Source organism: Conger conger, chromosome 13 (assembly GCF_963514075.1).
Source record: "Conger conger chromosome 13, fConCon1.1, whole genome shotgun sequence".
NCBI classification, from domain to species: Eukaryota; Metazoa; Chordata; class Actinopteri; order Anguilliformes; family Congridae; genus Conger; species Conger conger.
Window position 1 is genome coordinate 14,191,977 of NC_083772.1, and position 25,748 is coordinate 14,217,724.

A 25,748-nucleotide genomic window follows, 5' to 3' on the forward strand; every position below is an offset into this window, starting at 1 on the left:
AAATATTCTTGAGATCAAATTTGCAGACTGAGCAAGGGCCATTAATCAAAAGGGATTAGGGCCTAGTTGCCGACCGTGTCGGCGATCGGAAGGAGAAAACATGCTAGAACCGGTTCAGGAGTTGAGATTGGCTACCGTGACGCAGGTCATTAAAAGTGTACGCTACACACATTTGAAATGAGCACATAGCATGCCATATATGTATCTTTTCAGCCATTTTTACAATTAACCATTAAGTTTGATAAGGGCCTTAAAGCAAAAGTCGAACTGTGCCAAAAGCAGCGCACATTAATGCGTAAAAAATGACCCTAATAGGCGTATTGATTTCTTTGATTGTAGACAATGGCGTTGGCTCACATTACTTTTAGAGCAACCGTGTGGATAAACATACTCGTAAATTGAATAGGTTACGTATTCCTTTAAAGAGGATAAACTAAACGCACAATGAATCGGACCATTAAGGGTGCTGTTGATTCTACATTTTTTGGCAAAGACTACGTAATTCGCGCTGAATCGTTTCCTTTGGGTCGTTGCATTTGTGCGTCGTAGCTGCTCGACTGCGGCGCTTTTGGGATGTAGGCCTATATAAATTACCCATTCAGTACGGTATCCATGGCAACCCAACTACCACCCACTGTAGGCCCAGTTCCTTGCGCCAGCTCTATCCTCTTCATTTTATTTTCCCTTGTGCGGGTTTAGTCTCCCGTCTATCGCACAGTAGCGCCGCAGAATGACAATAACAATAGATTTACTATTAAAATGAGTAAAGTTTTCTGCCGCTGGCGTGTTTCTCACGGCCTTCCAGACGCAGAATGAAAAGAGGCCTTGTCCAGACAGACTTTTGACCTGCACTTTTTCGCACAGTGGAAAGCGCTAGAAAAAATGTCCACTTATCCTAGTTGATGTTGAAATCAGGGGGGGGGGAGGTGGGGGGCGGATGTCCTATTTCTTGTTTAACACAGCAACAGCTTTATAAAGGAGGTTTGAGTCACTCCTAACCCATGACTGTTTGGCCATTGAGAGAATGAATTGGAAATTGGTAATCCCCCACCACTTCCCCCCCCCACCCCCTCTCTCTCTCACTCACTCACTCACACACACACACACACACACACACACACACACATCTATAGACTACGTAATGTAAGATGTCATTTGGGGTGCATTTTAGAGTCATCACCCTCATAAAAGTGAAGTGTTCTTTAGATTCCACGTTTCATAGATCATGTAACGTAAGTGGCTGAAGAAAGAAAGATAGAGATGTTCAGGGCATTGCAGTGTCTCCCTGGATGTGAGAAAACACCGTGAGCTCCTGTGGTACAGTTTTAATATGGTACAGATTGGAATGCACACCCCATTAACTTTAATAATTGAAATACTGTCAGTGGTGTCCTCACCTTGTACCTGAGAAGAACAAGGAAGTCTAGAATCTTCCGAGGTAAAATGTCATAGAAATACTAATTGAGGATAAGAAACACAACTGATGTCCTCACTTTATATGGAAAGTTGAGATATACAAAAAAAACAAAAACAACCAATGTTAACATTTTAACATTATATTATTTATTTATCTTTGTACAATGTAATTACAATACAAATATGTAGGTTTAGATACAAAATTCTGTAAATAAAGGTTAAAAATAAGCTTCACTGGTTTGTTATCACTACACTACAGTTACAATCAAGTATATGAGGTCATTTAGTTTTCTTGTTTTGCCATGAACATAATGAACTTCCTTTTTTTTCAATTTTATTTTAGAAGGGGTCTGGAAAGAGGGAATAGGGACACAAAAATGTAAATTAAACTGTGACTATTTTTCAATTTGGGCAGGGCAGTGGGAAGGTTCATATTTTTTTTCCAAGAGCAAAATGGCTTCCCTGCGAATGCCTCACTTCTTTACAGGAAAAGGACAGACACAGGGAAGCTTGTGGAGGATTGTGGTGCATATAAAAGTCTGGATACCGAAGGAACTCCAGGAAGACGTGGGTGTTTTGCGACACGTTTGCCCTGTCTGCTGGCTTTCACGCGAGTCTCCGCGGACCCTGATGAATGCCGTCTTAAGACGGGAGTGGAAATTCACTGGAAGATGGCAGCTCGCTTTGCATGTATTTTTGCATGTGTCATGAGCTGAGAATTAGGAGGTTCTATCTGCGTTCTGGGAGTTTTCAGATATTGAGATTCCAAAGTGAATGGGCTCCAAGCAGATACAATTTTTAAATTGAGCATTTTTTCATACTCGTACACAGTATTTTTGTATAAAACTTCATACATGTATTTAGTGCCCTATAAACAACATATTTTTTTTCTAAAATGTCAGTTAGAACCATATAATTCTCAGCTCACAGAAGTGTTCCATTTTCTCTCCCTGGTGTGACTTCTGCTCCTTCTCCTTTTTTCAGTTACATACAATACAAATCCCTTCTGTTTCCAGAGTCCAACCTGGGTCATTCTGGGGGGCGAAATGTCAGGATGAATAAGCAATAAAATGCACAGTACCTGATCTTCGTTTGCGTAAATGAATCTGTTTTCATTCCCGTCAGGAACTGTACACTGAAAGTACCTTTTAAAGAACAGTTTGGTTTGCGGCGATGCCCCTCACAGCTCTACAAGCGTGGGTGGAACGTGTTTCTGAAATCCAGGCGAGACCTGAGCACAAATGAACGTACCAAAGTTCTGACCTCACCCCTCAGGACCCCTACCCCGTACAGTATCTTCGGATAACTGACCTTACTGGTTCCAACTGTCTGGCAGACATTCCCAAATTAAGTCACTCATATGTGAAGCACAGCATGGCACAATCAGTTATCATATTTACCCCCATGCATGTATTTCTGCTACACCTGCGCATGTGGATCCACCATCTTGCCACCACCTGACCCACGTACCTGTCGTCTGGAACTGAAATCTTAATTTTCCCCCATTCCCCTGTAAACCGAAGGTTTTTTTTTCCAGTAACCCATGTTCCTGCTTTTTTCTCTCTCACCTGCTCCTCACTCCTTTACACGTTCCCTCCTCCATCCACACACTCATCCCTCCCTTCGCTTCGTCTTCTCTGCCCGGCTGAATCCGCTCCCATCTCCGATCCCTCCCCAAAATCCCCCTCCATGCTCAGTAATCTGAGGTGGCCTGCTGCTCGCTCGTTCTCCTCCATGCAGCGCACTCCTCTCCTGAGAATTACTCTCAGAAGAGTCAGCTGCTCTCACAGTGATTCAAAAACTTGGGGCGAATCGACACAAAAGCCCACCAAATGCTCTACGGGGGAGACGGGGAAGTGCGATATGGGGCACCTCGTTCACAGACACGGCTTCGATTCTAATCACGCCTTTGCTTCTTCCCCGAAACCCCCACTTCGTGCCTCAGGTCTGTGCCCCCCTGCCTGCTGGCCTTTGTACCCTAACCACCACTCTTCTGTAACCCGACATGACACACACACACACTCATCACCCAGCTCAGAGCCCGGCGACCTACTCGGACGGAATACACGACACTCGACTTCACTTCCGATTCCAGACTTGGGTCGCGGGAATCCCTTCTGCATCCTCCTGGCCCGGAAATCCACTGCACGCATGTTTGCTCAGCTGGAAAAGTTCTGGAATGTTCCGACACACTGCACCAGAAGCAGGGGCCGTGGTTTCCATGGAGATGAAGGCCGGCGTCCGCAATGATGTAGCAGTGACTCGTTTTGGGTTGAGTAGCAGTTGACGGTCACACACGGGGCAATAAATAGGGAAAAGAAAACATGCTATGTACACTCCCATGTGCTACGGCTCACAGCTTTGTCCATAAGGCTATAATCAAGCAGTCTCATTTGGTGAGTCAGTTCTCCATTCAACTCTACTGACGACTTACAGCTGGCAATTCGGACTTCCTTCCATGTATATAAACATAAATAAATCTTATTCACACAGGGAAGTAAAATCTACCTTAAATATTTTTGGTGATTAAAATCTGATTTAAAAAGGTAACGGATAAAATCAAACAAAATAGATATACTTGTCCCTCCGGAGACGTTTTATTGGTTAAATATAAGAGACCAAGTCCAGTCCTTTTTCGATGCCTCCGTTTCAGGTAATATCATCTGCTAGACAACTGGTCGGCAGTGGGAATCATCAGCTCTTTTTTAATTTTCCTGTTTCTTTTCTTAACTGACTTTTGAATCCTCCAGCTTTTCAAGCTGTGCTGACAGGTTTGGAAACTGACAGTCTGATGGGTCGGGACCTACAGATCTGGCAACCGAGACAGAACACAGCCAGAAGACCCTCCCCAAACCCATCCCAGTTCTCCTCTTTCATGGTGTCCCAGTGTTTTTTTTGGGCAGGCCTCTCTCTCCATTGCCAGTGAAGCTGGGGGTAGGGGGTGTGGCTCTCCCAGGGAACAGAAAATGGAGAAGAGAAATACAGGTACTGGGAGAGAGGGGGGGGGGGGGGGGGTGGTCGAGTTTTTGTGTATCTGCGTCACAGTTGGTAGAGCCCGCCCCAGTTAAAGCTCGATCTCAAAGGTCTTTTTCAGGTCGTTGGAGAAGGGGTTGGGCGCCTTGGGCGGGGTTTTGGTCTCCAGGGCGGCCCACTGGGCCTCGAAGCGCGCTGCCTCCTGGGAGTCGCTGGGCGGGGCCGGCTGCAGCGCCGCCTCCACGGGCCACCCGCCGCCGTTGCTGGCTCCGTTCTGATTGGCCGTGGCCGTGGCGGCGGGGACGGGGTTGGGCGGGAGCCCGTTGACGGCCGGCGGGTTGGCGAACGGGGCGGCGGGGAACCCTCCGGAGTGGGCGGGGAAGGCGTGGTGGGCGGGGCCTCCCAGGGGGCCGGCCTTGGCCCCGGCGGCGGTGCAGAAGACGTTGGCCACCATCTGGGAGGGCGTGATGCCCACCACGGGCACGCTGGCGCTGGGGTAGGTCATGCTGTTGGCCAGGGCGGGCATGTAGGCCTGCATGGGCACGAAGGCGGGCTGCAGGGGGGGCTGCGCGTACATGCCCGCGGGGGCGGGGGTGCAGTCGAACGACAGCGGGAAGGACTGCACCCCCGGGGGGGCGGGGAGGCTGGGCATGGGGGGCGGGGCCTGCTGGGCCAGGGGCGGGGCGAGGGGCAGGACCTGCTGCTGGGCCTTCACGGTCTTGGCCACCTCCTCCAGCCAACGCTCCGCCTCCGAGGGGGTGCGCTTGTGTCCGCTCTGCACGGGGGGCGGGGCCTGGGCCGCCGGCTCCGCCTGCACCCACGAGCTCGAGGCTGCGGAGAGGGGGAGGGAGAGGGCGGAAGGGAGAGGGGGAGAGGGAGGGGGGCGAAGGACAGGACAGGATAAGTTCCTGGATACATTTCTCCCAGGGGGAGCTTCAGGGGAAGTATGGCATACAAGAAATTAAATTAAATGGCTTCCGGAAATTACATTAAGAAGAAAAATGAATAAAAAGTGCACTTAGAGATTCATCAATTACATTACAACTATAATTACATAATTACAAAGAATTACTGTAATTACAAATCAGAAATGAAGAATTCACACACACATCAGTGGTGCTGCAAGTAATGCAGTCTCAGTCCTCTGTCTTCATAGATTCACAGGGTAACGGAGCTAAGGGTCATAGTGCAAAGGTCATTCCCTTACCTTGCTGAGGCGCGGGGGGAGGGGGGATCGCGGGAGGCGCCGTGCATGCTGGGACGCCGTTGGCAGTAGCGAACAGGTCATCGGAGGGCTTGGTGAAAGAGGAGTTGATTTGGCAGCAGAGGGCGTTGATGCTGTCCACCTCTCCTGACACAACCAAGTCCATCTCAGGAACTGAGAGAGAGAGAGAGAGAGAGGGAGAGAGAGAGAAGGGCAGTGTCAGAGGGGGCAGTCCAGCTCATCAGATCTGTCAAAAGCCCTATCTTCTGAATGAGGTTCTGGGTCCTGACTCATTGAGGTTCTGGGTCCTGACTCATTGAGGTTTTGGGTCCTGACTCATTGAGGTTCTGAGGTCCTGACTCATTTAATGACTGTAGTCATGACTGTAGTCATTAAAGATCCCATGACACTCTTCGCAAGGAGTAGGGGGTTTCCAAGTGTCCTTTCTAATTCAACCTGCTGTTTAATCATCCCGATTCTGTTGTTCACTCCCTCTCCACCTCAGCTAGTGCGTGGTGAGCTTTCTGGTTCAAAATGGCAGCCGTGCGTCACCCAGCACTTTGAGTGTCTAGAAAGGAGCTGTATAAATGCATTGATCGATCAAATTCATCTATCCATGAACCCCTCATGAAAAGACCAATGAAAACCAGCCCTCTGCTGCCCCCTGAAGGCCTACTAAAAATGTCATGCAGCTCCTCTTAGTTCCTCTGCCCATCAGCCTTGGCAGAGTGGCCCGTGTCCCATGTGGGGGGGGTTTCTCTGGAGAAAAGGGCGCTTTAAAGAACCTGAGGAGGGTGTTGGTGGGGTCTCTCTCAGGTCTGAGGGCCTGGGCCTCCTCAGACAGCTGATCCCAAGACCGGATCAATACGGCCATAGTGTGGGGAGAAGATATAGGTGCTGAGACACTATGTCTGTGTGTGTGTGTGTGTGTTATTGAGCATGTATGTGTGTGTCTCTTAGTGTTACTGAGAGTGTGTGAATGTGTGTATGTGTGTGTGTGTCTCTTCGTGTTACGGTTAGTGTGTGCGATAACGGGAGAAGCGCACAGGCACAGATGCTGCATCAGAGTAAACGACAGCCTGCCCCAATCCCGACAGGTGTCAGAGGCAGTTTCAGCTTACAGCGAGATGAGAATCAACAAAACAAACAGCGAATCGGCACCGGTCCTGACCGCTGCGAAACAATACACCGCCCAATTAATCAGGAAGGTGCCGAGGAGGCTGTTATGACTGGAGTAATAACCTGCCGCTGGCTGTATCTGGCCCAGATGCCCTTGCAAGATTATCCCGACGATAAAGAGCAAGAACAACACAGATAGAATATAATTATGCAAGCGCAACCTCCGCTCTGTAAATGATTACAAATAAAAGTGCTGAAAGCGAGCACTGGCTCACTCTGGGAGCTGCTCTGGCAGAGACCATGGCGATACAAATGCGCTAATAACGGCAGTTATGTTGCCATCGGTAACTGTACCTATGAACATCCTTTCTGGCTGACAGTATTGATTTCTTTTCTTTTTTTAATGATGTGGTGTTATGACAACACATTCTCTATCGTAGCCAGATGGTCAATGTCTTCATACACTCGCACAGGAGCAGTTAGCCTCCAGTGAGTTTCAGCATATAAATAACTCATTTAAGTCACTCATCAGCTAAAGAGTACATTTCCCATTGTTTCCACGGCCTAATGCTGCGTTCATGTCCTATCAGAGTTACCGAAATAACCGGAAACCTCCAAGTCGTAATTCCAAGTAGGAAATATGGGAGCATTCTGAGAGCTGCGATATCTCTGACCTGTTGAAACAGAAGTCACCTGAATGCAGCAAGATAAATGGCTTCCATGAGCAATATAGCAACCACTGAAGTTCATAAAATCATAATATTTGTTTTATTTGCACCAGTTCGCCTCCGCACACCGCTTATGATTAATTGTAGGGCCACCAGCTGGTGTAGCTGTTAAGGTGATGTTGTTAGCGAGAAATAGAGGGAGGTACCATCAACTAGTTGACAAACTGTTCAACAGAGGCTATATGTTTAGCCAGTGCCAATAATTTTATCCTATTATTTCGCTGTTGTGTGTCTGTTCTGGGACCCAGTGAAATGCACTCATGAACACTACCAAGTCGGGAAACCCTCCTACCGCTACGCATTCTCCTATGTGATGTGAATGCAGCATAAGCTAGCCTCTAACTGGAAGGAAAACCTACTGCAGCCCTCCAGGACTGGAGTTAGACAACTCTCTTGTGTGACATTCTGGCCAGAGGAGTTGTCAGTAGCTTCATTAGCCATCATGCAGATGAATGATAAGATGTCCCCAAGGACATAACCATCGCTGCCACCATCAACTGTCCTCGGATGTGCCCTGGTAGACCGAGGCACAGCTGACCACACTCTCAGAAATAGTTGTTAGGGTAGTACCCTAGCCAGCAATATATAAATCATTTGTACCTTTTCTGCTTGGAAAACAGACTCAATTGTACCCAAAGAGAACAATACTGAACTTTCAGGGTACATTTGGGAAATGCGATCCTTGAACACAAGCGTACCGCCACCGTCACTTTCTTTCTGAGAGTGCGTCTGGTTGCCATAGCGCCGGCGTGCAGGGCTCACCGGGGTTCTTGGTCTGGAAGTCGGTCTTGCGCTGCAGGGTGGATGGCAGGTCGTTCAGGCGCAGGGACAGCTGCCGCTTGAAGGGCGAGTTTTTCTGGCTGAGCGCGGGGAAGCCGCGGAAGGAGCCCTGCCGCACCAGCTGCTCGATCGGGGCGTGGCGGCGGGGGATGGCGTGCGGCCCTCCCGGCTCCGTCCGGTCCACAGGCGACGCCGCGCCCTCCGGGGGGGAGGCCGTGCCGGGCGGGACGGCGGGGATGGGGCAGGGCGGCTCGGCTACGAGGGAGGGGGGGGGAGGGGAGATTTAAACAACATTCAGGCTTCCGCGGGACGGATATTAAGGGAGAAGATAACGATCGCACACTCTGTATACTCCTCCTGCTTTATTACACCGAGGAAACAACCAGCGTTTTTCGGCAAAGCGTGCCTCCGTCACGGTTCCAGAAAGAGAACTAGAGTACAGAGGGTACCATCATTTCTGTCTCTCTTTCATGCAATCTTCGATGGTTAGCACCTCGTTAAATGTGACCTGCCATAAATACCACACATGTCCAATAGCAAACCTGTTCTATGCACTTTACTAGTTATTTTATCTTAATCTGGAACTTCATATTACGTGAGCCCTTGGTGCAGTTACTGCTGTGAAGTGCAGTGGTGCAATAGCATTTATTACAAGCTTCTGTTGCTCTTGCCATTCAAGGCCACGGCTCAGTGATCGAGTTACACAGTCAAATTCAATTGACTGGGCATGTCAGAACCAGCCACCCACTGCCAAAGAAGAAGAGGTCAGGGCTGGGTTGAATAGGTAGGGCACCCAGAAAAGATGATGTGAGTTTAAAAGCAGAGAGGACAGTCTGCTCTGTATTATGTGTTGTTTCACTGTAACCAGACAGGGCAGCAGGGAGACGGCACCACAACGCATGCCATGGTGGAGAATCAAACGGCCAGCCAAATTGGGGGGAGGAATTTGTGAATGGGTCGAGACAGCATGCCATAGGCTGGGAGTCTGCATGAATGATTTCCCATCAGTCCCTTTGTGCACAGCTCAGCTCTCTGTATTACAGCCCTTGTTTATCAAACACTGGCACATGGTGCTGCAGTGATTCCGCCCAGCAGACAGAGGGCGCCAGTACCTTTCTTCTTCTCCTGCAGCTGCTTCATGATGTCCTCGCGGTCGGGCTGCTGGCTGGCGGAAGTGACCCGGAAGGACCCCTCGCGCACGAAGGAGGTGCGGCTGGCGTCGAAGGAGGCGGTGACCCCGCACTCCTTCTCCCTCCGCTGCTTCCGCTCGAGGCAGGCGGCGAAGGCACAGCCCACCGCGTGACTCAGGCGCTCCCCCTGGTGGACAGAGCGCTTCTGCGTTAGCGTTAGCCTTAGCCGCCTCGGGAACTCTGTTCAGAGCGTCCCGAGATAGCCGGGTAATAACATAGCCTATACTCGGACTAGCGATTACTAGGCTATAGGGCAGGGGTATCAAACTGAATTCCCAGGGGGCCGCAGTGTCTGCAGGTTTTTGGGGTTTCCTTACAACCAATCAATGACTTGAATGAACCACAGGTGCCGAACATCCCAACATCCCAAAAACCATCAGACACTGTGGCCCTCCAGGACTGGAGTTAAACACCTGTGCTATAGGGCAAGGGTCCTCACTCCTGGTTGTGGAGAGCTGCAGGGTCTGCTGTTTTTTGTTTTCGCCTTAATATCAGCAACCAATTCAGACCCAGGTGAGGTGAGTTAACTGTGTTATTAATTGCTTTCCTCGATCAATTGACTGACTGAGCCACTCGGTTTCGTCCACTTTTATTTTTTGGGGAAAGTCAAAGCTGTTGCGCCTGCATTCCTGAAGTGCGCCGAACAGACTAAGGGCTCGTTCCAATCCTTTATTTTTCTCCTCCTTTTTACTTTTCTTGCCCCTAGCTCCATCCATTGGGAGAGGGTAGGAAAAGATAAAAGAAAAATAAATCAACTCGATTTAACTAATCCACATCTGTTACCTACATGTGTGGCAGATGGAGAGAGGTGGATCCATAGGTCTATCATTTCACGCTTTCTTAAAATATACTTCCTCAAAGGATGTGCTAATGTTTTCTTGCTCAAAGGAAAGATTAGGAGTTAACTTCTACTTCTAGCTCCTAGAAGGAACATTTAAGCTCAATCGATTTCCACGTCAGGAGCAAGGAAGAAAAATAAGCGATTGGAATGCACCCTAAACCTTTGGACTGTTCCTCTAATCAGGGCAACAAAGGAGTGAAGAGAAGCACAGCCTGTGCTCCAGGTATTTTGTTTGCCTTCAGGGACGTCCAATAAATGTTTGATATGTTACAGTAAACATCTGCAATAAAGACATACGGCTGGAGTTATCTACGCTGTGTGTTTTAGCACTGTGTGGTCCCCCTCCAGCACTGATTCAGGATCAGTTAAGCCGGGGCGCAATTCTATCCGCAGCCTTCGTGCGCCAAGAAGGCGGATCTGATCCCGAGCTCACCGAGTCCTTCAGAGCCATGAAGCAGTGGCATATCCAACGTCGCGTGGTGCCGTCGCGGCAGATGTACGAGAACGCCTTGTCATAGTTCCTGTCGGGCGCGCAGAAGGACACCTTTTCGATGGTCTGGTCTACGATGAGGTCCTGCAAGGGAAAAACAGAAAAGGACTCAGCACTTCTGGGTTTTCATGAAAAACTGAGCAGGATGAGTATTAAAAGGAGAATTACCTGGACATGAAAATACCACATTTAACAAGACGAGATACACAAGCGGGGAAAAAAATGACATCAACCTTTGTGATCTAGCGAGAGCTCCAGAATATTGAAGGATTTATGTTTGTGTTGTTTCTACACCAAGGTCCTATTTTCAGTAAACAACTAAAGAATATTCCTAGACGATGATTGCCCAGACACCGGAATGTTCTTTGGCCGTTCCATCCTGCTCTCTTTCCGGGCCATTAGTTTTCAGGGGGGAGAGAGAGGGGGCATTTCAACACCAGTGTGGAATAAGGGGGAGGGGCAGTTTTGGATCCTGCAAGAACTATGGGCCACAATGGAAAGAGTTGTGAGTCTGGAGACAGAGACAGGGACAGAGAGAGAGACAGAGAGTGAAAGAGAGGGAGGAAGAGGAGGAGAGGGTCATCGGCTTCCTTCCTCAGTCTCCCCACGGAGAAAGATGGAGTGGAAGAATGCTCCATTCATGCTAAGCCAATTAGGCGATTAAAGGGCTTTCTGGAGGGGTGGGGTGGGGGGAGGGGTGTTCTGTGAGGCGGTGTAGAGGGGCAGTCAGGGGGGCACAGGGGGGTGAGTTGACGGGAGGGGCACGGTGCTGACTCATCCAAAGCTGGCTGGGTGCAGGACCAATGTGGCTCTGTGGCTGGTTTACTGTTGCCGCTGACTATTTCAGAGGAGGCAGGAGGCGGGGGCTTTTGGGAGAAAGGAAGGTGAATTGGGACGGGGAGAGGGGGTTGCTGACTAAGAGGAGGGTCAGCGGAAAGAGGGGCAGATTGAGGTGCATGTGTGTGTGTGTGTGTGTGTGTGTGTGTGTAGAAGGGGTCATTTGTCCGGAGCCGCACAGGAAACAAAAAGCCTACTTTGTGAGTCTCTTTTTTCTCTCCCTCTCTTTTCTTTCACGTTCCCCTGAAAAGAGAGGCTGATAATTGCTCTCGTGACAGGAGGCCCCTGGCAGCCGAACAGGCCAGGGTGAAGTGAGTGCACTGTCTCCCCCTGGCCCCCCTTCCTAAGCACCCCCCCACCCCCTAAATATCAGGACTGAAACCTCAGCAATCTGGCTCCCCGGGCGGCTGATCTCGCCTCGGAAAAGAAAAAAACATTCATCAGCCGTGACATCATCACTCCTGCCCTGTCCCAGCAGTCCTGTGCTCAGAGCCGGGGACCGAGTGACAGCTGGGGTGTGTGTGCGTGTGGGGGAGGGGGGGGGGGAATTCTCATGTGACTGTTTTGGGAAGCTGCCAATCTCACCTGCTGTCTCTCTGTCAGTTCTGCTTCCACCTGCTCATTCAATTACATGCTTGCTGGGTAAATATAGCTCTGGAACAATGTTAGCACTACTGCTGGGTTAATATAGCTCTGAAACAGTGTTAGTATTACTGCTAGGTAAATATAGCTCTGAAATGGTGTTAGTACTACTGTTGGGTAAATGTAGCTCTGGAACAGTGTTAGCACTACTGCTGGGTTAATATGGCTCTGGAACAGTGTTCGCACTACTGCTGGGTAAGTATAGCTCTGAAACAGTGTTAGTATTACTGCTGGGTAAGTATAGCTCTGAAACAGTGTTAGCACTACTGCTGGGTAAATATACCTCTGAAACAGTGTTAGTATTACTGCTGGGTAAATATAGCTCTGAAACAGTGTTAGTATTACCTCTGAGTAAATATAGCTCTGAAACAGTGTTAGCACTACTGTTGGGTAAATATAGCTCTGAAATGGTGTTAGCACTACTGCTGGGTAAATGTAGCTCTGAAACAGTGTTAGTAATACTGCTGGGTAAATATAGCTCTGAAATGGTGTTAGCACTACTGCTGGGTAAATGTAGCTCTGAAACAGTGTTAGTATTACCTCTGAGTAAATATAGCTCTGAAACAGTGTTAGCACTACTGTTGGGTAAATATAGCTCTGAAATGGTGTTAGCACTACTGCTGGGTAAATGTAGCTCTGAAACAGTGTTAGTAATACTGCTGGGTAAATATAGCTCTGAAATGGTGTTAGCACTACTGCTGGGTAAATGTAGCTCTGAAACAGTGTTAGTATTACCTCTGAGTAAATATAGCTCTGAAACAGTGTTAGCACTACTGTTGGGTAAATATAGCTCTGAAATGGTGTTAGCACTACTGCTGGGTAAATGTAGCTCTGAAACAGTGTTAGTATTACCTCTGAGTAAATATAGCTCTGAAACAGTGTTAGCACTACTGTTGGGTAAATATAGCTCTGAAATGGTGTTAGCACTACTGCTGGGTAAATGTAGCTCTGAAACAGTGTTAGTATTACTGCTGGGTAAATATAGCTCTGAAACAGTGTTAGTATTACTGCTGGGTAAATATAGCTCTTTAAATGGTGTTAGTATTACTGCTGGGTAAATATAGCTCTTTAAATGGTGTTAGTACTACTGCTGGGTAAATATAGATCTGGAACAGCGTTAGCACGACTGCCACTACTACTACTGCTACTGCTGCTGTGTTGCACACTGAATAACAGCAACACTGTGCAGAAAAACCATAATCTATTGTGGGAGAGGAGCTCCGGCTATCCAAAACAACATCAAACACACACACACACACACACACACACACACACACACACACAGGGTGGTCACAGCCTTACCTTGGTTTTGTCATCCACAACTCTCAGACCATCTGCCGACACCCACAGCACAGCTTTGACCGACTTCTTCCCACTCTGAAACACAACAGGGGACATGCACGTCTCATACGGGACCACATACAGTTTACGTGGAAAGACACACTGTTTACATGGGAAGACACACTGTTTACATGGGAAGACTCACTGTTCATATGGGAAGACACAGTTTAAATGGGAACACATAAGGTTCATGCGGCGGGAAGCAATTTGTTTGCTAGCTGTTTTCACGTCCTGGAGTAAACATTGTAGATGTTGCAAAGCTACAAAATCCTGACCTATCACAGTGGCACCTGAGCTTCTGGTTCCGGTACACAGTTCATACAGTCTTTCAGAAGAAAAAACATGGCGGTCTCCTTTTGGCGATTAACCCAAACTTTTTGAATGGAGATGAAAAGGGCCTGGGACCCTCAGACAGGTTAAGCTCACCTGCCGAGTCAACACCTGGACTATTTGTCTCAAAAAAGAAGTACAAACTGTAAGGCCTTTTAGCTGAGCAGCATTTCCGCAGCCCTGTAGAAGCATCGCTCTGAAGCACAGGGACACACAGCCGTCACTTTTAAATAGTATCCATATACATCTGGATACTGCTGAAGTAGCCTAGTGACTACAGTACATGACTGGAACCCAGAACATTGGTGGTTCAACCAAAAAGCCCACATTGCTCCCGGGGGGGATTCTCCTCTGCTTACTCTAATCAACTGTAAGTCACTTTGGATAGAAGCGTCACTGAAATAACTGTAATGTCATGTAATGTAAATGAGGTTGAGCATTTTTTCCATCAAAGGTACAACAGCAGCAACGGTACAACTTGGGAATCGAACATGCAACCTCGACAGCACAAGCCCAGTTCGATAACCATTCGACGAGAATGCAGCCATTTAAAGCACGGCACTAACAGGTCACTCCGCGCACAGGGCCGATACACAGGCCCAGCAGGAGGGGATGTTCTAGGGGAGCAGTCGCTGCAGGTAAGTCCACAGACCCATTCAGCCAAAATATTTCCCCTTTGTCATACGTACTTAGCGCCCCCAGTGCCAAGCGGGCTGCAACTTGATAGCGGACAGTGGGGACTGCGGGGTTTTTGGAGAACATCTTAGTGCTCTCAGACAGGGCCGTAGTGGGGGGGGGGGGGGGCGAGAGCAGGGCGATTCTAAAAATACCATCAAAACAAACGGTGAGGGTAGCTGTGTGACGCAGGCTGGGAGAGGGGCGGGTGGTGCCGGGGAGGGGGGTGAGAGGGGGGGTTTGAAAGAATTACAAGTCGATAGGAGCACGGTCATTTGCATAATTCTGGAGATAGGGAGAGAGAGAGAAAGAGAGAGAGAGAAAGAGAGAGAGAGCGGGAGGTGGTGGGGAAGAAGATAAAGGCAGCCTCCTCCTCCTCTTCCTCCTGTGATGAAGGATCAGAGAAAAACGCTACTGACTGAGCGGGGAGTGGCTGGGCTTAAACTCCACCACGATGGGAGGAGGGCAACGCCATTAAAATACAGCTGAGAGAGAGCGAGACAGAGAGAGAGAGAGGGAGAGGGAGAGAGAGAGGGAGACAGAGGGAGAGAGAGGGGAGGACAGATAGAGACAGATGGAGTAAGTGAGGGAGAGAAGGAGAGAGAGAAGCAGGTAGAGGGAAGGGAGGGAGATGGGAGGGAAGAAAAAGGGGAAAGCAGAAAAAGGATGCAGAGCATGGGAGAAAGAAAGAGGGCAGAGGGATAAATTGAGAGAAAGGGGGATGAGGGTGAAGAGCTGAAAACAGCAGGAGAAGCAGGACTGCGGGGGAGGGGAAGTGGAGGCAGAGAGAGAATGAATGATTTCAAAGACTCACACGTACACACACACACACACACTTGAACCTCTGAGGCAGTCACTCAGAGGGAGTGATATCAAGGACTCACACAGACACAGACACAGACCCACACACACACACACACACACAGCAGAACCTCTCAGGCAGGTGTGTGGTTATGGGGTTGGGGTTGTGGAGGGGGCAGACGGGGTCACGGCCCGGTCTCCCTACGCGCCCCGCGGCAGCGGCGTCAGCGGCTGAACAGACGCGTCGGCCGCCACGGAGACGAAAGCGCCGCGCGACGTCACACCGGGCCACGGCCTGGCTGGGACAGTGGCGACAGGCTCGGCCCTGACTGGGCCCATTCACTACCCACACGGGGCGAGCGAGGGCAGGGTGGCAGGGACTTGGCACTCTCTCTAAGCCCGTCTGTCGGGAGCAGCCGAGAGGTGCTGGGCTTCAATAACGATGGTAAAAGATCAGGAGACCAGGACAGTGGACAAGAGAAGGAGGGAGGGGAGAGGCGGAGGAGGACGAGGAGGAGGGAGGGAAGAGGAGGAGAGAGATAACAAGAAACAAGTGGGGAGAGAAGAAGAAGAGAGGGGAAATGAGAGCGTGAGGTGAGGAGGAGAGAAGAGGACTTTAATTTCCGGGGTTTTTTTTTTTTTGAGGGGGGGGGGGTGGGGTGCTGCAGTGGAGTCCTTAAGCTACCCAGGCCTCCGCCCACTGGTGTAAACAAGCCAGCCGCACACACGCGCAAGCAGAGCCGCACACAGGCGCGAGCGGAGACAGTCACACACCTGGGAGCGTGTGCACTTCACGCCTGGTTAAGAAGCGCTGCTAAACAACCGAAGAACACTGCGAATGAACTGCAGCAGGGAGAGATGGAGAGAGAGATTTAGGGAGAAAGATTGACGTTTCACTCACAACTTTGAGCTTCTTCACTGCCTCTTCACACACGTGCATTCCCCTGGACTCATCCACCTCCACCAGCCCCAAATACTGCAGACAGAGAGAGAGAGAAAGAAGGGGTGGGAGAGAGATAAAGGGATAGAGAGAGAAAGAGGGAAGAGAAAGAGAGATAGCAGGTCAGACAAGGATTTACATATAAAATTGACTGAAATGCATGATGGTCAGACTCTCAGCAACGCTACTGGGAAGGATTGATCTCCTTAAGCATACACAGCACACACACACACACCTGTACACACATTGAAATAATCTCAGTATAGAACTGTACACACATTTAAATAATCTCAGTAGAGCACTGTACACACAATAATCCATCTCTGTAGCACATTTGCATGAACATGAAATCTGTATGAATATGTATGTGTCCTTGTGTCCTAAGATAGTATACATCTGCACCTGTGACTGTGTGTGTGTGTGTTTAAATGTTTTATGCATTGGACCCAAGAGCTTTAAATGAACACAGGAGGCATTCACATGTGGAAAGCAGAGTCACAGAAACCAGTTGAGTGCTGCAGATTTCAGACGAACACTCATTTGCGCTCTCAGAGTCTTTTCTCAAAACATAGCCCCAGAGAGGCAATTAGCTGCAGTTCTTGTTAGATTGCGAAAATCCCCTCCACCTGAGAGCCCGGAGAAAGAGAAAAGTGGCGCCGGAAAACACTCGCTGCAGCGTGATACAGTGAGACTGCGGGCCACAGGGAGCTCAGTTACTGTACGGCTCAGCAACAGAACCCTTCAGCTAATGGTGGTGCATCTTCCGTTAGCCCACTTTAGCTAACCACCGGCATATTGACTTTGAAAGCATTGATAAGGATGGTCACTTCAGGGTCATTTCAGGGACATGTTCTTGAAACAGAGCATCATGGTCAATATCCATTAGACCCCTCCCTCTCCCCCTCCGATTGGCAGGCAATGCTATCTACGGTCTCGTCCTATCAAGGTCCTCACAACAATAGCTGTTCCTGAATTGTTTTTTTGGAACAGACCTTGGGGGAACTTGGGGGGGGGGGGTGCCCCACAATGCACAGAGGTTTACCATGTCGCATTAACTGGGTGTGGAGAATAATAATAATAATAATAAACAGTGAATGAATTAATATAAAAAAGGAGGGCGAACAGGAACAAAACTTCAAACGGGGAGAGCGCTAATTGAGCTGCTCCCGGGGTGGAGCGTAAACACTAAAGCTCTCCTTTGCGGTTTATCAGCGAGACGTCAGCCAATCACAGCGCAGCATCCCACGGTGCCTCCTGGCCCATCTCTGCGCTGGCGGCTACATCAACACACAGCCCCCCCCCACCCTCCGCCTCCCCGCAGAGTCACATAAAGGGGGGGGGAGAGGGAATTGGGAAAAGCCACCAGAGGAGAAGAGACCAAATCAGGGTCAGCAGCTCTCTCGGTCCTCTATTGATCAGGCCAAAAAAAGAACAGAAAGAGCACCAGGTACAAGGTGAGGCACGGTGACTGGAGCCAGTGTACTCTCTGATTCCAGGGTCAGACATTCGCCGTCAGGTTAGAGCTGGGATGAAGAATGGAGGAATCTGACAGCAGTGATCAAGCATGAATTATTCATTACATTTTTTTTTTACAGTTAAGCAATCAGTTCCCCAGGAAGCTATTTTTTTCCTCCTAATTGACTTCTCAGCAGGGTTGGTTTTTAGCTGGCTAGGCTATTCATACAGTAGCATATGGCAGATACTGAGGCTGATGTGCCTCTTAATGTCGTATTTTGAGCATCAGATGAAGGTAGGCTTGGAGCCAAAGGGCTGAAACTAAGAGGTAACTGCAGGATTATGCTAATACTGTGCGGAGAAAGCAACACGATCCAACAAATTAATGTTAGATACCACCGGGGTTGCTTTTCCAAACCACCAGCGGGGATTAACCCGTTACTTATTTCCTGTGGCGTCTTTGAAGCTAGTCGCCCAATTTAGTGAGTTAGCTTGATGCGTGTAATGATTGTAATGTGTGTGATGATTGCTGCTCTAGGCTGGAGGTAGATTAATGGGCAGATGGGCAGAATGGCCTTTTCCATTGACCATGTTCTCTGGTATGCTTATGTTCCAACACAGGGTTGCACAGCCATGTTCTCGGAGATCTACCATCCTGTAGGTTTTCATTTCAACCCTAAGTTGGAACACCTGATTCTACTAATTAGCTGCTCGATAAGATGTCTCGCTGTTCAACGAGGCCTGCAATGTAGGGCTGGAGTGAAAACCTCCAGGATGGTAGATCTCCAGGACCGTGGCAAGCGGTAGAATGCTGCGCCATTTCGATCGGGCAGAAAGGAGGGCAGCCTGTCGGGCGAGGGGGCCTTACCCGGACCGGGAAGTTGCATTTGCCCTTGCGCACGGCCTCCTCGTCGGACTGCCACTGGTGGGGCCGGCTGGCCTCCGGCACGTAGGTGGGCTTTTTCCTGCGCAGGCTCTGACGAAGCTTGTTCATCTCCAGGTCCGGGTCGCTGCCGGACAGAGCGGGACAGGAGCGGCGATGAGTCACAGACACCCAGGAACCGAGCGGTCCGAACGGCGACCGCATGCGTCAACCGACGCGGACAACAAGCGCGATCCGCATCGACCCCCCCTCACGGAGCACCGGCCCGTAACCACGGCCCGTCGATCACACTGCATGTACACGCATAATACACATAATACATCCCAATTGATTGGCTAACGCAAACGTCAATACGGTTTTCGACCAGTCCCACTTTTCCGTCCTCCACCCAATCAGAATCAAAGGCTGCCAATCTGCCACAAAATAAGATACTATATAGGTCACTCCTTACCCATCACTCACAACAAATGTGCCGTTTCTGAATTTAGAACTATTGAACTGAAAAGCCTTCCTATTCAAACAAGAGGCTCTAAATTTAAAACTATTGATCTGAAAAGCCTTCCAGTTCACACAACAGGCTGGGAAGCCTTCATGTTGAGGTCCAGCTGGAATTCGAATGCGATCATTTTCAATACACCCTTTTTATTTTTGGTCCACCTGACTTTAGTATCTTTCAAATTATCTTCAAAATTATGCATTGAAGCTGCTCATTATTCAGATTTTCATCCCTGTTTTGCATTGGCAGTCTTAACTGTGGTGAATTAATAATTCATACAGTATATAACAGGGTATGATCTATGCAAGCAGGTTTTCTTTTACCTAGAACATACTATCAGCATGCAGCCACACATCAAATGGTCAAACAAGTCAACTATGAAGACAACAGTAGATTAAAGAAAGATATACATCTTTGTGTAAATTCAAAACAGGTTCGAGTTAAGAGGAATGGATCAAATGGATCAAAACACTGTCCGAGCTACAGCATTGAGATCAGAAAAAAATCACTAAACAGCCATTTACTTGTTTAAAAATGCAACTTAAAAGCAGTACGTTACCGTCTCGCTGTTCGTTTACGCATCCCCGCGATCGTTGTGGTTTGTTTCTGCGATCTTAAACACGCCTAACAGCACAACACTTTGTTCACTCCTAAAATTCAGCACCACAATTTACAGATAGACAAATTCTTTGCTTCCTAAGCCTCCGATAGGAAATCTTTGACTTCACTGTTCTGCTGACAAGAGAGGCTTCTTGAGCGAAAACACTAACTATTGGCCCAGGATGACCTCATGAAACAACAAAGCGGTCATTAACCCAGGAGTGCAGAGAAGTGAGCTACATGGCCCTTGCTTGTGAGGGTGTTATATACACACTTAAAGAATGTGTGTGTGCTTCATTTCCCAGTCCTGCTCTGTCTTACGGGCAGTGGACTGAAAGCATGGGCAGGCGGAAGTGTGTGTATACACACTGATGTGTTTGTATTTTTAAATCACTGCTGGCACCTCAAAGGATTTTGTCAGAGCTGGTATGAGTCAGGGCCACAGTCACAGGGGCTGTGGGGAGAGTTTGTGGTGGGGCTGGGGGGGGGGGGTGCATTCTTTCGGCAGAGTTTCTGCCAATGGGGGGGGGGGGGGGGGGGTCAAAGGAGAGAGGGGCTGACTGACTGGCACCTGGATTTGGGCCTGGCGCCGAGCAAGAGGTGGTGGTTGGGGGAGCTGTTTGCCATGGCTCTCTGGGATGGCCCTCGGGGAAAGGGGGGTGGCAGGTGTGGGTGCTGTTGGGCTGGCTGGGTGTTCTTCTCCATATTCGGGGGCAGGTCTAAATAGAGTGCTATGAGGTAATCTCAGATCCCAGCCACGGAACTGAAGCGGCGGATGGGGGGGGGGGGGGGGGGGGGGACAGAGAGAGCTCTCATTTCATCTCCTGAATCTCTGCCCACTGGTGACATTCAGTGCTGATGGGTGTCACCCTCCTGCCGCTGTGTCAATCATATCCTCTCCCTGAGCCAATCAAACCACAGGAATCCCTCAGAGCCTCGCACCCACATTACTGTACATTACAGAGCGCTGTGTGTGAGAGTGAGCATGTGTGGTGTGAGTATGACTGTGTGTGTGTGTGTGAGTGCATGTGTGTGAGTGCATGTGTGTGAGTGTGTGTGTGTGTGTGTGTGTGTGTGTGAGTGGTGTGAGTATGACTGTGCGTGTGTGTGAGTGCATGTGTGTGAGTGTGTGTGTGTGTGTGTGAGTGGTGTGAGTATGACTGTGTGTGTGTGTGTGTGAGTGCATGTGTGTGAGTGTGTGTGTGTGTGTGTGTGAGTGGTGTGAGTATGAGTGTTAGTGTGTGAGTGCGAGTGTGCGTGTGTGTGTGTGTGTGTGTGAGTGCATGTGTGTGAGTGTGTGTGTGTGTGTGTGTGTGAGTGCATGTGTGTGAGTGTGTGTGTGTGTGTGTGTGAGTGGTGTGAGTATGACTGTGTGTGTGTGTGTGAGTGCATGTGTGTGTGTGTGTGTGTGTGTGTGTGAGTGGTGTGAGTATGAGTGTTAGTGTGTGAGTGCGAGTGTGCGTGTGTGTGTGTGTGTGTGAGTGGGTGGGTGTGTGTGTGTGTGAGTATGACTGTGTGTGTGTGTGTGTGTGTGTGTGTGTGTGAGTGCATGTGTGTGAGTGTGTGTGTGTGTGTGTGTGTGTGTGTGTGAGTGGTGTGAGTATGAGTGTTAGTGTGTGAGTGCGAGTGTGCGTGTGTGTGTGTGTGTGTGAGTGGGTGGGTGTGAGTGAGCGTGTGTGTGAGTGAGTGTGTGTGTGTGTGAGTGCATGTGTGTGAGTGTGTGTGTGTGTGTGTGTGAGTGGTGTGAGTATGAGTGTTAGTGTGTGAGTGCGAGTGTGCGTGTGTGTGTGTGCGTGTGTGTGAGTGTGTGTGTGTGCGTGTGTGTGTGTGTGTGTGTGAGGACTATGAGTATATGTGTGAGTGTGTGTATGTGTGTGTGCGTGTTGTTTGTGTGTATGTGTGTGTGTGTGTGTGCAGGTGTGTGTGTACAGTAAATATTGGTAACAGGTGCACTTCCACACAATGGCTGCTAGCTGGGTGCCCTGACTTGTAAAAATGAATCAATGGCACAGTATGGAGCTATGGAAATGACGGCACACCAAGTTAGAAAGGAAGTAGACGTCACCTCATAAAGCCACAGGCAAAAAATAAAATGGTGTTTATGAGGTGAGGTCTCCTTTTTCTCTATTTAAACTTTGTGTGCCGCCATTCCCATAGTCTCCTGCTATGGTCTTTTGTTCTCATTGACTGTGTGTGTGGCCGTGTGTGTGTGTGTGTGTGTGTGTGTGTGTGTGTGGTGTACATCAGTGTTTATGTGTGTGTGCTTGAACATCGGTGTGTTGCGTGTATAAGTTTACAATGTCGAGTGTATAAGTTATATTTATATTTATGTGTGTGTGCGTACAGTCCGTGTTTATGCGTGTGTGTGCATCAACGTCTGTGTGTACGTCTGTGTTTATGCAAGTGTATAAGTGCTGTAGAGTATTGAGGTGCAGATGGGGATCGGTGACAGGGTGGTCTCAGAAACTCAAGAATAACCACAAAACTAAGAGTAAAATAGCAGAGAATTCTGGGAAGGAACGGAGGGAAATTCCCGCCACAGGAAGGCGTGGCCCCGCTATGTTCTCACTGTGCTGCCCTGGCCGAGGGTCGCCGTCCCTGCCCATGCTGGCCGCCAGACGTCTGAGCCGCCGTCTCCGCATACCGCTGCAGACTCCCACGGGACCCCCGCCTCCCCCCGAAACGCCTCCCCGGGCCCGGCGCTGAGACGCAAACATCCCCGATCACACCCCGCCCGTCCCACGGCGATGACTTCACCCCCAAATGAAAACCAGCTGGAGACCAGGGCTCTGTCCAAACACAAAAATTAAGCCAGGGCTCCCTCCCCCCGAAGAAGCACACACACACATACGCGCACGCACCGACACACACCCCGTACGCACGCGCACACATACACACACACACACACACACACGCAGAGACACACACACCCCATACACACGCACACATACACATGTGCACACACACACACCCCATACACCCGCACGTGTACACACACACCCCATACACATGTGCACAAACATGCGCACACACACGCACACACACGCACACACACACACACACACACGCCGTTTGCTCCATAAGGAATACCACCCCTGCCTCCACCCCACTTTCCGTTATCCTCCATATAAAATGTATTTTTCCCAAATACTTCCATTTGGAAACATCTGGACTGCATTGAGAGAGAGAGAGAGAGAGACAGTTAGAGAGAGAAAGAATGAGCAGAAGTGAGCAGTTTTCTTTCCTGTTTTCAACAAACTGCTTGCAGCATCTGCCTCAGTAGACTCTCTCTTCAATTCAATTCCAAATTAAATACTACAAACATTTGTCAGAACAATTGTGTAACAAATAATATGACGTACATAGAAGTACCAGCAACAAGTGATAGCAAATTCTCTAAATCTCCCTCTCCTTCCTTTCCCCTAGGTTTAGTACAAGAGTCGTGAGTGAGCTGGGTCAGTGTGCAGGTGTGTGACGTTTGGGGGATACTCACTGTGCCAGTTTGCCCAACTGGGAAAGAGAGCACCATTAGGGATAACAACCCCACACAGAAAATGGATAAATATCACAAGAAATATAATGGAATGGGAATTTTAAGGCCACGAGCATGACAGTAGTTGTGTAGGCTAGTTCCTCCCCGTGCCTGTTCTCTGGCATGTCCTCAGTCAGAGGGAGTCTCTCAGGAAGAGTGTGGTCAGAACTCAGGACAGGTGCAGCCACGTCTCCTAAGGATGGGAAATCTGAAGGGTGATGACAACTCTGAAAGCAGTCAGGGCGTGGGTGAGAACCGCTCTGCAGCTGTACTGTGTGTGTGTGTGTGTGTGTGGGTGAAGCAGTCAACGTCACTCTCTAATTCTCTCTCTCAGTCTTTCAGTTCTTTCTATCCCTTCTCCGTCAGCCCCTGCCCACCTGCAGCACATGTGCTGGGAGTCTGAGCTCCAGATTAGAGCTCCCTCTCCTCCCAGCCGCCCATACGGTCCCTGGATACGCCTGACACACAGTCAGACGGAGTGGAGAAGGAGTGGGGGAGCGCGTGAGAGCTCCAGAGACGAGTCTGACGGGGGGAGGAACGCAGACGCACAATAAATGAATAAAACGCGTCATCCTACGACAGAGAGAGACGCTCTGCGCGAGCATCCGACATTGTGCAGAATCCATTTTATCCCAGGTGGGTTCCGCCCCCGCACTGCACGTCAGCGCCTCCTCTGGCGGACGGGAGCGCTGCGGCCTGCCTACACACCACGGCTGTGCCGCTACACCGAGGGGAAGCACCGCCTGGCCGCAGACACTGCGGAGAACACGCGTGTGCTGCACTGTGCACGGGAAGCACAGACTGCCATTGCAGAGGCCATTTTGGGAGAAAAACCTTTTTAAAAAGAGTCATTGTGGCAAAGAGGATAATGTGCGTGTGTGTGATAATGCCCTGGCTCTATTACCACTCAAGGTTAATAGAAAGATGCTAAATGGTATGTATTCATATTCTCTATGTGTATAACTGCTTCTTTCACTGTAGATTTAAAGGGGCACAGAAATCTGTATGAAACGCTTTATTGGGTTAACGGTTTTCTCAAACTGCCAGCGGAGAGTGACCGAAGCGCTGATCGGATCAGCAGCTCAGACACAAGATGGGGGGACAAAAAAGGGGGCGATAATCGGGCCGCCCCCAGAAAATCAGACATGCTCAGTGGGCACACATAGAGGGCAGGGGAGTCAGTCGGACAGCTACTCAAATCTCCAGCATCTTCGTGTATTTCACTGCGTTTTAGACTGCTTGCCACGTGACCCGTTTACCACACCATCACACCATCTCAGCGCGCCTCGCCGTTTGCAATACGTCCGTTTAATGACTCCGCACCGTCACCCCAGCCGGGGACGAATCCGTGCGCCAGGAGATTGTGGCAGAAAGTAATCGCATTCCCCGACGTGCCTTCAGCAGATAAAGATGGGGGCGATAACAGGGAGAAAAACGATTCCGCAGAAATCTAAATCCGAATCCTTCCTCGGAAATCTATGATAAATGTTCATTTAGGAATGGCAGCAGTGCGTCAGGGGTTTCGCCTATACAAGGAGATGCTCCACATACACGGGGTTGCAAAAAATTTAAGTGGAAAAAAATAGCCGAAATGATCACTGTGAATCTGTTGACAGACAGGTGAGAAAACAGCTCTGATTTTGTTGAGTTGCGGCAAAAAGCACTAAAATAAGAACAAAAACTACATTTCCACTTGATTGAAAATGTAGTATATCCGAAACACAATAAACATACAATTACATGTAAGGAGGTCTAAAATAATAGCTAATTAAAGCAATTTGTGTCAGGGGTGCATAACTGACCCTGGAGTTATGCATGTCTTCCGTTGATTCCTTTCAATCAGCAGGAAAGTCTGGGCTTAGAAACGTGTATGTACGTACAGAACGGCTCATGTTCACTGCAGTAACACACCAAATCCCAGCAAACACAGCAGCTCACCCAGACTGGCCCTGTGCGCGCTCCCGATTAATGCGAAACCTTTCACAAACAGCGAAGTGTTACCAGCGCTCATGACAGGGCTCGTGATCAGGTCCGGCGGCCATTTCACGGCAGAGCGCTCATCACAGGTGGGGCGAGGGTTGCTTTTCCAATTAATCCGGCGGATTGAGACGGCCATATTGAGCGGCAGATTGGGAGTTTGGCCAGGGCAGCGGGGAATTTAGCGATAATTCCCAGGGGAATCCGGCCGGCGAGTTGCGACCAGGGTTTAATGCGTTCGCACACGGCGTCTGTATCACACACGGGCCGACGCTTAGGACGTGTCACTCTGCGAAACGGGGTGTGAGAAATCCGCTCCCCTCCACGACGGTTAATTGCCGTCCTATCCGCTCCTCGCCATCGAGGTTCACGACGCGGTTTCTGCAGCGAGCAGTGATTTCCGGCGCGGTCACTAAATCCCGTACGCGCTCGGCTTGCTGCAGGCAGATTGATTTTCTCTTCTTTTTTTTTTTGTTGAAAAACACGGTTTGGACGAAC

General features: G+C 49.5%; 1 protein-coding gene across 3 annotated transcripts in view; it reads right to left on the reverse strand.

The window, feature by feature from the left end:
• Positions 1–1,540: 1,540 nt before the first annotated feature.
• The window catches only part of numbl (NUMB like endocytic adaptor protein), a 58,384-nt gene continuing 34,176 nt past the window's right edge, over positions 1,541–25,748 (reverse strand). For 2 of the 3 annotated variants that reach the window (XM_061217835.1, XM_061217833.1), the window contains exons 3-10: positions 18,631–18,772; positions 16,269–16,343; positions 13,523–13,597; positions 10,685–10,825; positions 9,333–9,537; positions 8,203–8,475; positions 5,597–5,767; positions 1,541–5,220 (exon numbers count right to left, since the gene is read on the reverse strand). In XM_061217835.1, the coding sequence (XP_061073819.1) occupies positions 4,481–5,220; positions 5,597–5,767; positions 8,203–8,475; positions 9,333–9,537; positions 10,685–10,825; positions 13,523–13,597; positions 16,269–16,343; positions 18,631–18,756 (1,806 nt within the window). In that variant the 5' untranslated portion in view covers positions 18,757–18,772 and the 3' untranslated portion in view covers positions 1,541–4,480. Of the gene's footprint in view, positions 5,221–5,596; positions 5,768–8,202; positions 8,476–9,332; positions 9,538–10,684; positions 10,826–13,522; positions 13,598–16,268; positions 16,344–18,630; positions 18,773–19,700; positions 19,741–25,748 lie in introns of those variants that run through there. The other variant, XM_061217834.1, reaches the window with a different exon arrangement.